Source organism: Condylura cristata, unplaced genomic scaffold, assembly GCF_000260355.1.
Source record: "Condylura cristata isolate star-nosed mole 26May11 unplaced genomic scaffold, ConCri1.0 scaffold00027, whole genome shotgun sequence".
NCBI classification, from domain to species: domain Eukaryota; kingdom Metazoa; phylum Chordata; class Mammalia; order Eulipotyphla; family Talpidae; genus Condylura; species Condylura cristata.
Window position 1 is genome coordinate 17,508,508 of NW_004567128.1, and position 10,663 is coordinate 17,519,170.

Consider the following 10,663-nt stretch of genomic DNA (forward strand, 5'->3'; position numbering starts at 1 on the left):
ATCCTTGACAATGAAAAAATGTCAATTAACAAATAAAAAGACAACCTACAATATAGGAGAAAGTATTTGACAAATGCACATCTGATAAGTATGTAATATCTAAAATACATAAGAGATTTACACAACTCACCAAAAAAAAAAAAATACCATTTTTAAAGTGGGCATAGACTCTAAGAATTTTTTCTAAAACTGATAATGAAATGGTCAACAGATTCATGAAAAGTTTCTTAATATGAGTAATAAGGAAAACATAAAATCACAATGAAATACCCCTCCATACCTTCTAGAATGACTATTATATAAAAGACAAGCAATAACAAGTATTGGTGAGTATGCAGAGAAATCAGAACCCTTGAACAATGTAGGTGGGAAATTTGATATAGCCACTATAGAAAATAGTATGGGGATTTCCTGAAATAGTTTTATAAAGACCTACCATATCAATTCTGGGTAGTTACCCTAAGAAAATGAAATGTCATTATCTGGAAAAAGTATGTGTACCACGTGCTCACTGTAGCATTGTTGATAAAAGGCAAGAAATGGAAACAATTTATGTGTCTGTTAACAGATGAACTGATAAAAGTTTGATTATAAATTTTGAGATTATCTCAGAAATTTTAATCATGCAAACCTATATAATAAATAGTACTTTTTATTGATGGCATCGTTCTTCCAGTTTTATCAAGATACATGCACTGAAGCACACACACATGTGTGTATATGCAAATTTACACATATACACATATGTGTATATGTATACATGCATATATAATAAAAATTTAAAAAATATATAGGTGTTAGTAAAAGAGAAGTAAAACTCCAAATTAGTATACTAGAAGAGCTAAAAATACACTTCTCCAATGAGGAAATGCAAATGACCAACAAGTATATGAAAACATGTTCAATATCAGCTATAATCTGGGAAATACAAATCAAAACCACAATGTGATACCACTTCTGATGTAAGCCAGAGAGAATGGCACAAATTGTAAAAAATATAGCCGTAACAAATATCGATGAGTATGTGGAAAAAATGGAATTCTCTTACACTGCTGGTGGGAATACAAACTGGTCCAACTACTATGGAAAGTTGTGTGGAGGTTCCTCAAACTACTACACGTGCAGCTACTATAAAACCAGCAATGCTACTCCTAGATATCCACACAAAGGCCACAAAAAAACATTAATTCAAAGGACACCTGCAGCCCTATGTTTATCAAAGCACTATTTGTAACAGGTAAGATATGGAAATAATTCAAATGCCCCAAAATAGTTGGCTGGATAAAGATGCGGTATGTATACACAGTGGAATACTATTCAACAGTCAAAAAAGATAAACTCAGGGCTCCCTGAGGGCATGAGGGATTGCGTCTGCAGCACTATGAAGCTGTCCACAGCTACTTCAGCAAGAGTTCAGTCCCAGACCAGGGAGCTGACACACACTGCACAGTGGACCTCTCTTGCCTCACCCACTGCTTCCCTCAGCATTGTATTTCAGTAGATATGGCTATTCTGTCTCTGGAAAATCCTTGTTACCCCCCCCCCCCCATATCTCTGGCCTGTACCTGAGTTCTAGTATGCATATGTAAATATTTTTTAAAAGATCATTTCATAGCTTTCGCAGCAACATGAATGGAGTCAGAATAATATTCAGTGAAATAAGCCAGAAGGAAAGTGAAAAATATCTAATGGTTTCATTTACAGGAGGTATATAGATGAACCACATAAGGGATCAGGAAAAAATATAATATTCAAAAAACAAAATTAAACAGGCAAGTATAAATCAGAGACATAATCCAGGGCAGGGAGAGGGACCAAAACAGTATGGGAAAAGCACAAGGGATCATGGTGATGGCACATGGGTAAATTAGTGATGGGGATTATATCTGAGAGGAAAAAGAAAATATTGTACAAAAACATAAAAAGTGATGTTTTATATGCACAACATACATACACACTTTGTTAAGCAAAGTAAGCTAGGATAGAAAGAAAAATACTGCATGGTTTCACTCATGAGTGGAATATCTAAATACAAAACAAAAAGAGGAAACTAAACTTAAAACAAGTCCTGTACATTTGACTGTACAATTGAGGCTTCCAGAATGGGAGTGGGAAGGTGAGAAGCAATGTAGCATGAACAGACAATGCACTGTGGTAGAGGACAATGGGTGCCTTGGTGGTGGGTGTGATGTAGTCACATACATCTGAAGAGGTGGATCCTACACTGCTGTAAACCACTGCTCTCTCAGTAAAAAGAAAGGAAAAACAAGAAATGTAGGATTGACTCACATAGACCTACACATGGAAGTAGTATCCCTCATCACCAATTCCGTCTTACAATAATGTTTTCTTGACTTTACTGTTACCCACAATAAAAGTCAATGAGGAAGATTTTAGTATTTTCTTACTTGTGGAATTTCAAATAGTATTTTTTCCCCTAGACCAGTCTTTTACTTTGAAGAGCAGAGAAATTGAGAGCTAAAAGCCTCATATGACTGATTTTTATGAGCCGTTGCCTTATTTTGTTTTATGTGCCAAGTGTTTTCAAAGGCAATGTAACGCCAGGCACTGACCACCCAAACAGCCTACAGCATTCCAGTGCCCTAGATTTTCTGTGAGGCAATTGTAATGCCCGATTCCTGGTTTAGACATCATGTCTTCTGTTGTCATAAGCACTAAAAGCAAAACCAAGGAATACCAAAATTCATTTAAATTCACAGATAAACTTTAGTACTCAAGGAAAACAGAGACAGAGAACAAATATTGGAAGTAAACTTCTGTTAAACGTTTATTGTGTATGAGCACCTTAAAAAATAAAGTATAGAAAGTCTATGTGCTGAGTAAAGAAAACACAAATGATACTTTTTGTGTCCTTTTGAACACTTAAATAGCAATTTTCTTCTTTTCACTCTATGTAATGAGGATGCCCAAGAGTTTTCTACCTTTATTTTGAGCATGGCTACTACAATTAAATAATATTTCTCCTTTATCTATTTTCTTCCTTGTCCACTAAGAAGTTTTTACACTGGCTTCATCACAAAACTATTTCCCAAACACTGAGTGGTCACACTAACTTCAGATTCAGCACACCACACAGATTTATACACATTCAAATAACTGCATTGATTAAAGATACAAAGCATCAGTGTTAAAGGGCACAGGAATAACAAGAGAAGGACTCAAGGTTCATTGCTGTCTCTGATATCCAAAATACTATGGTACCAGCTTTTTATTTTACTATTCTGAATAAACTGCAATGAAAGCTGACTTGAAGTTTACACAGTCAAAAATAGTATAAATAAACACATTTTAGGTATGCTATGAGTTGTGCAATGTTAATGGATCTTTGATGCATCACCAATATATTGTATAATCACAACAGACTTTAGTTAACTCATGAAAAATGAAGTGAGATGAGAAAGGATGAGGAGAGAGCAAGCAAAGAAGGAAAGGGAAAAATAGTGGGAGAAAAATCAACTTTAATAAAGCTATCAAGCACACCCACATTTCCTCCAGACATGTCCATTTACCTAAAGGAATCAGGAGAAAAGGTCTTCAGATTTCTGGGGGGTTTTGGCTGTTAAGCTCCGCTCTTACCTAGTATAAATCTATGAGTATGAACCTCTGGTGATGCTATAGTTTATAGCATGTGTGTGTGTGTGTGTGTGTGTGTGTGTGTAGATTATTTGGCCTAGTTTAAGGATTATCAAACATAATTTTAGCTGCACTAGTTTTCCACATTGCTCTCTGATTTTAGAATCTAAGTCCTGCTTAAACACTGACTTTAGTATGGTTTCTTCTGTTGAAAAATATAATTAGGCATTTTAGCAATAAATAGATGCTCACTAGACCCTCCCTGGTGGTGCAGCGGGTTAAAGCACAGCACTAAGAAGCTTAAGCAACTTCCGCATGAGTTCGATCCCCCTCTGCCCCTGAGGAGATCCACATGGGTGGCAGACCTTTCCTGACCCACCCGCTGCTCTCCTCAACAGTGTACTTCATCAGTCTGTCTGTTCTGCTCCCCACTCTGTCTCCGCTGAATCCTCTCACCCTCCACATCTCTGGCCTGTACCCCAGTTCTGTATGAATAAATAAATTAAAAAAAAAAAAGTTGTTCACCATTTCACTGTGTACTTGAACTATACTGAAGAATTGCAATTTTCTAATCAGTAAATCAGACAATAAAATGAACCTCAATTTTTTTTTTCTGGGCACCGAGGGAGGGAGATAATATGTTAAGTTTCTGGTGTTACCTATACTTGATTAATAAGAAAGCAAAAATTTGGAGCTAATATTATTATACACAAGATTTATATTTATTTCTTGTCTAGAACACCATTCTATCATTACATAAGGAGAGACAGTTTGTCTGAGACAAAGGAACTACCTAAGTAGGTTATGTTTTTTCAAGTTCATATGCCACAAACTTGTATAGGAATCAGACAATTTCATAATGTATAACCAGTTGTCATAATTCATATTGCAGGACTTTCATGTTTTAACTTAACAGATCATTTTTAGCACTTTGTTTAATCTTCACATGATTATTATTTTTAAAACAGAGCTTCTAAGATGCAAAGAGCTTCAGTAGCATATCTAAAGTTGGAACTGTTAAGTAGCAATTGAGGCTGTCTGAGTTAATGGGTCCTTTGTTTACAGTAAGCCTATCACAGTTGATTAAATACACAACAGTACATACAGTGAAGAACAAAGTAGGCATTTCATGTAAAAAAAAATCTGTTAATGATTTGTGTATCTACTTCAAAAAGAATTTTGGTCTTTTGCATTATCACTTCAACAAAAATTAGTCAGAATTAAATGACTGAAGGTTGTAATTTCATTAAATATTAGTACAACTAATACTTTAATAACTATATTTAGAAGAATAACATTAATTTCCATTTTCCTAGAAAATACTATAAAGGGTGTGTTCAAGTGAAATTAAAGATGGCAGATGTGTGAAGCAGTGGATTTTCTCAGGTATTTCCAATGTTTCCTCTTTGCAGGACCACAGCAGATTTAAATGTCCCACTCAACTGAACTTAGAGATTTCATGATTTACTTTGACCAACAAAATACAAACAGAATTTAGGATAGTCATTCATGATTTTGCCCTTCCTCTGCTCAGTTACTCGTGAAAGTAAATGTCAATTTGGAGGTGCATCCCTGAGGCACGTGGAGGTTAGCTACACAGACTTGGTGTGAGGCAGGAAATCATGTTTCTCTGAGATTCTAAAATCTGTTTTGATTTATACATAACTGATATACCTGGCATGACAGAATACTGCATGACACTAAAATTGGCAGGTATAATCAGGTGTTCCCATGCAGACAGTTACTGATTATCGCAAGACATATTCTAAATAATGGTAAAAAATATGGGGAGTATATTAAGTATTTTATATAGAAATATTATAGCTCTATGAATCATGTGTTTTCCTAGCCTTCCCACATCCTTAAAGTATTTATTTTTTGCAACTCTGAATGTGCTACAAAAATTATCTCACAAGTGTCACAAAAGGCTTACTATCAAGTGAGACAGGACTCTGAGAAATACACATATACACACTTGTAAATATATGTATGTGTATGTAAATTACCCAAAAATCTCACTTTGATAATGAGTTTCTTAATAAATTTATTATAGTGAAAAATAAGACTAACAGAATCCAAACAAACTTTGGCTATGATACATTGTCAACAAATAGCTATTTCTTTATAAACATCATCACTTTAACTAACAAAAATGTAAATCAAATTAGCCTAAAGTAAAATAAAGCACAGTGCCTTTGGGTTCCATTTATGAGGTCATGTATCAATAGATGGAACTCTTTTAAGTGTTTTGGAGCAACATTCAAACTACAAGTAGCTTCAAATCCTAACTCATTCACATATGGAGAAGATAGGAAAAATACTTCTGTGGAAATAAAGCCAATTCTTGCTAGGTAATTCTGTAATGGGCTCCTAATGATTTTTTTCCTCATACTAATAATGTTATGACCTTTTCTCAGACATTTTATAAAAAATCATTTGCAACAGAATGACTTGCTTCAACTGCTATCTCATAAGAATTAACTACATTATGATGGTCCTATCATGTACACCAGAGGAAACAACCCATTTCTTGCCACACAGTTGATTTCATTGCTTGAGAAAACTTCAAATAATTTCCTCAGCCTTCAAAAATCCTTCACGATTGCCATTACCAAATTAAAGTATCCTGTTCCAAATGTCAAAATACATTTTAACATGCAACATTTGGTTAGTGAGATTTTTTCTACATTAATAACTTGCCATCCATTTATAAGTTTAAGTTAATTAAAAGGGAATGGACTCTTTTCATTAGAGGTATTATTTTACAGAGCCAAGAGATTTTTACCCTCTTTCTTAAATATTACATGATATTGGGTTGATATTTCTATTTGGCAAAAAAGTATAGTGATTTTTGTTCAACTGTTATATTTATTCCTATTTTGAGCATAGTATTTGGCAAATATATAAGAACTTCTATGACATAAAATATTATGAATCCCTAAGACAAGCTAATTTTTTGCCAATTGATGGGTTCTTTAATAACGTGATTCAGGAACAGCTACAGGAAATTCTGAGAGACTGGAGAAATATGTCACTTTCCACTCGTACCAAACAGGCTTTTAAAATGGCCAAGGATTCTTTGGGCCAATACCCTTTCTTCCCTGCCTCCCTCCCCAACCTGGTCTGTTTTTTAAATGAGAAGCACTTAGTTACCATGACAACAGCTTTATATAAATAGGTCTATAAAGCACCTACCTTAGTCTAGCATTTGCTAATAAGTATTGCATGAATAACAAAAGCAATATTCAGACAGTCCTATTCAAGAAAGGAAAATATATATTCCAAAACATATTCTACCAAGTCACACAAATATAGCATATAATTCAAAAGCAAATCGACATGTTAATTATAACTAAGTCATAGCATTGTTATTTTTGTCTGCTATTATTTTTAGGTCATCATCAATAAAAGGACTGGAACTATATATCCTTGGAGGAAACATCAGGGATAGATTTACCATCATGGATGTCAATATCTGTTTATATCACTAGATCAATAAAGATATTAAGAGAAAATAAAGCAGGGATAATAAAACATGCCTCTAATTCTAAACTAAAGGAGACTATTTTTTAATTGAAAGTCAAAAGAATGTAGTTTGTGAAATGTCTTTGAAAACAAAAACCAGTGCATCTTCAAGTCAGCCTATATTTTGTTATGTCAAATGTTTGTAGTACTACTTATGAGATGAATGCAATGGACCTCCAGGGTCCCTCTTCAAGGAAGGATATATTGCCCCAGCTTCCACCTATCATCTACTTCAGAGAACGCTGCTACAGTAAAGAGACACATTTTTCAAGGTTATACCCTTCCTAAGTCAGACCAAATCCAATGACTGCTGGAGGCAAGAGTGTAAAGTACTGGACTTTCAGGCCCAGTGCACAATGATCCTCACTCTCCAGAGCTCCCCTATGGTGACAGTGGAGGCCACTATCACAGACAACTTGCCTTCTCCTTCCTCCCCAGCCTTTACACAGGGTGTGGTAACCATTTCATGTCTTAATAACCACTGTATAAACTAAAATCTGTGTCAGAGTTTACTTCTAGAATGACTAATGGAGTTAGGAGAAGCATAAAAATGCTGTTGCGGCCCTCCCTGTTGGCACAGCGGGTTAAAGTGCAGCACTAAGAAGCTTAAGCCACTTCAGCATGAGTTCGATCCCTGCCTGCCCCGGAGGTGACCACATGGCGTGGCAGACCTCTCCTGACCCGCCCGCTGCTCCCCTCAGCAGTGTGCTTCATTGATCTGCCTGTTCTGCTCCCCAATCTGTCTCTGGTGAATCCTCTCACCCTCCGCATCTCTGGCCTGTACCCCAGTTCTGTATGAATAAATAAATAAATCTTTAAAAAAAATGCTGTTGCAGGAACCACTTCATTATTGTCAATGGCTCGATCAAAGGGCAAATGGATAATTGAGCCCTTCAGTAGGGTACACTGCCAAATGGTAGGTTCTGGTCATAAAGGGAAATCTCATTCACTCAGTCACAATGGACCAGAAGATTTATGTAAGTCTGAAAGTTTGAAAATGATAGCAAAATCACACAACAGGGATCTCACTGGGTAGTTACAGGATAAAAAAAACTGTCTACAAAACCAGGACTCTGTTTGGACTGCAGTTCGAGCAAGAGCGAATATCTTGAATTTGCTGTAACACTTCCTTTCCTAGCACGTCCTATCCCAGGCTACCAGTCTTTTTGCTTATGCCTTCAATTTCAAATGTAGGCAGATGGCAGACATTCAGGTGAAACCATCCTGGGTGTCCTGCCACACCCCTCATGCCTCTGACAGGAGGCAACTACCTCAGCTACTTCAAGGATGGATTCCTAGTACATTTTCAGGCTTTGTGGTAAAAATGACTACTGAGCAGTTTTCAGAAATGGATGACTTCTCAAGCTGTCTTTTTGAGGAACTATCTGACCAAATATGGAGATAACAATGTGACTGGAAATTCACTAGCTAATGCAAAAGTATTATGTGGTAATTGCGGTAAAAAGAATGGTTCGGATGTTTGTACCGCTATTGCTTTTGGAGAATACACAGTGGCCCTTAGCTTTATAAAGAACACAACACCTTACAAACACCACCCACTGTTAAGTTTTGTCTATAACTTGTCAGACAAAACTTTCTCCCAGAGCAAGCTCAAAAGGAACAAACATTGTGAAATCTATATGTGATGTCAAGGCAGACACAGATGACAAATATATAAACATGTCGGGAAAAAAAAAACAAAACAGACATACAGGATTATCTATTAAACTGCTCAAAGTAACTATCCAAGAATACATTTCAAGTAATTTCGGCAAAAAAAAAAAAAAATGAAATGCTCAGTAAAAAATTAGAAACTTTCCCCAGAACAAATCCAAGGTCAAAGTCTTCTAGTTCCCCAGAAAGTCCATCTGCTCATAAATACGATATGAAAATAAAAAAATGAATCAGTCTGCTTGTAGGGTGAGCTGACAACTTATTGTCACTTACGACAAAAGATATGAGACAACTGTGACAAAAGCATATGATATCAACCCACATATGACCACTGAGCTGTAAATGCTCATTTAGCAACACTGGAACTCTCCTGTGAAAATGCTATTTTTATCATCTTCAGTTTTGGAACAAATGAAAATTCTAGCCTGTTTTTCCACAAAGATCCAGTTAAATAAACTCTACACAATGCCAGAGATCCCATCTTTAAAATTTCCATGAGTCATTAAGAGCTTTCCAAGTCACTATTAGGGGTTCTTGTTAAATGTCATTCTGAGGGAAAAAGTTCAGGTTACAAAAGCCTGTCCATCAACACAGTCAAAGGCTAGATGAATCCAGGTTTTCAAATATGAAGGCAGCCAGTGTTGATATGTGGAAGAATGCCAACGAGATGAAGAGAACACTTTGAGTTCTACTGCCATTCCAGGAGTAGTTTCAGGAATTGTTTTCATTGTCTTCATTGCTGATTTCAATGGCAGGAGCAGAAGTCACGCTGGGCATAAGATAATTCAGCATTTGCAATTACGCTCCTGACTATCAACAGCAGTCACAAGAGGTGATATTCATTTTCCCTGAGTTTAAAATGGTGTTGAAATGGAGGCAGCTATCCTTGTAAACTTATTTTCAAATCTGCTTTATCAAATGTGAAGTTCATCTTACAACATTTACTATACATTAAAGATAATTGTTGAAGTAGTGGTGTTAGTGATACTGGGTGATTAAATATTAATATTTACCCAAGAACTCTTCAATAAAGGTAAGAGACTGCCACTCACTAAAGTGACACAGATTCCTTTATCGTTTATGTTAATAGTTCTGGTGTTTGCTTACTTTAATTTTTATCAAGATATAAGCCTTATAAATTGAAATTCTTGGGTTCTAATACTTTTAACAGACGAAGATTAGCTAACTGTTCTACGGACATGTTTGAAGGATTACAAATAATAGACAAAATATAAAACGAAAATACTTCAAAAGATGAAAATGAAATGTGTAAATGAAACTTTGAAAATCAGACATTTAAACAGCACATATAGGGAGGAACAGTTCGAGTCAATTGGACTTATCCTTTAGCACTTTTATATTATGCTATCTAAAAACTGACACTTGCTTAAAAATGGATACTGGGCCTCCCTGGTGGTGCAAGGGCATAAGTCTCAGTACTACGAAGCTCTCATCAGCCACTGTAGCATGAATTCCATTTCCGGCCAGGGAGCTGACCCACATGGCACAGCAGACCTCTCCTGACTCTCCTGACCTGCCTGCTGCTCCCCTCAGCAGTGTATTTCAGTCAATCTGCCTTTCTGTTCCCCACTCTGTCTCTGGTGAATCCTTTTAACCTTCTGCACCTCAGGCCACCTCTTGTATGCATTAAAAAAAAAAAAAGTAAAAAGAAAAATGGATACTAATTTTAGTGACTACTTTGTAAAGTAGTTTTCAGTCTTGTATGAAGTTCTGTTTGAACTTCTGTTTGATGGTCAGTATGATTGTCTTTTTGTACTTGTCGACAATAAAGATTTATTGTGCTTGCTTGTGACTGTAAACTTAAAGGATCAGTTCATATATAATGCAGTTTGCAACAATGCTGCCAAAA

At 35.9% G+C, this 10,663-nt stretch overlaps 1 protein-coding gene across 1 annotated transcript; it reads left to right on the plus strand.

Annotated features, from left to right (window-relative positions):
- The first annotated feature begins 8,471 nt into the window (after positions 1 to 8,471).
- On the plus strand, positions 8,472 to 9,603 carry LOC101636464 (lysosome-associated membrane glycoprotein 1-like). Its single transcript, XM_012730247.1, is given in 5 exon segments — positions 8,472 to 8,707; positions 8,709 to 8,881; positions 9,053 to 9,124; positions 9,127 to 9,165; positions 9,461 to 9,603. Coding segments are annotated over 5 exon segments (663 nt in total).
- Positions 9,604 to 10,663: the final 1,060 nt, after the last annotated feature.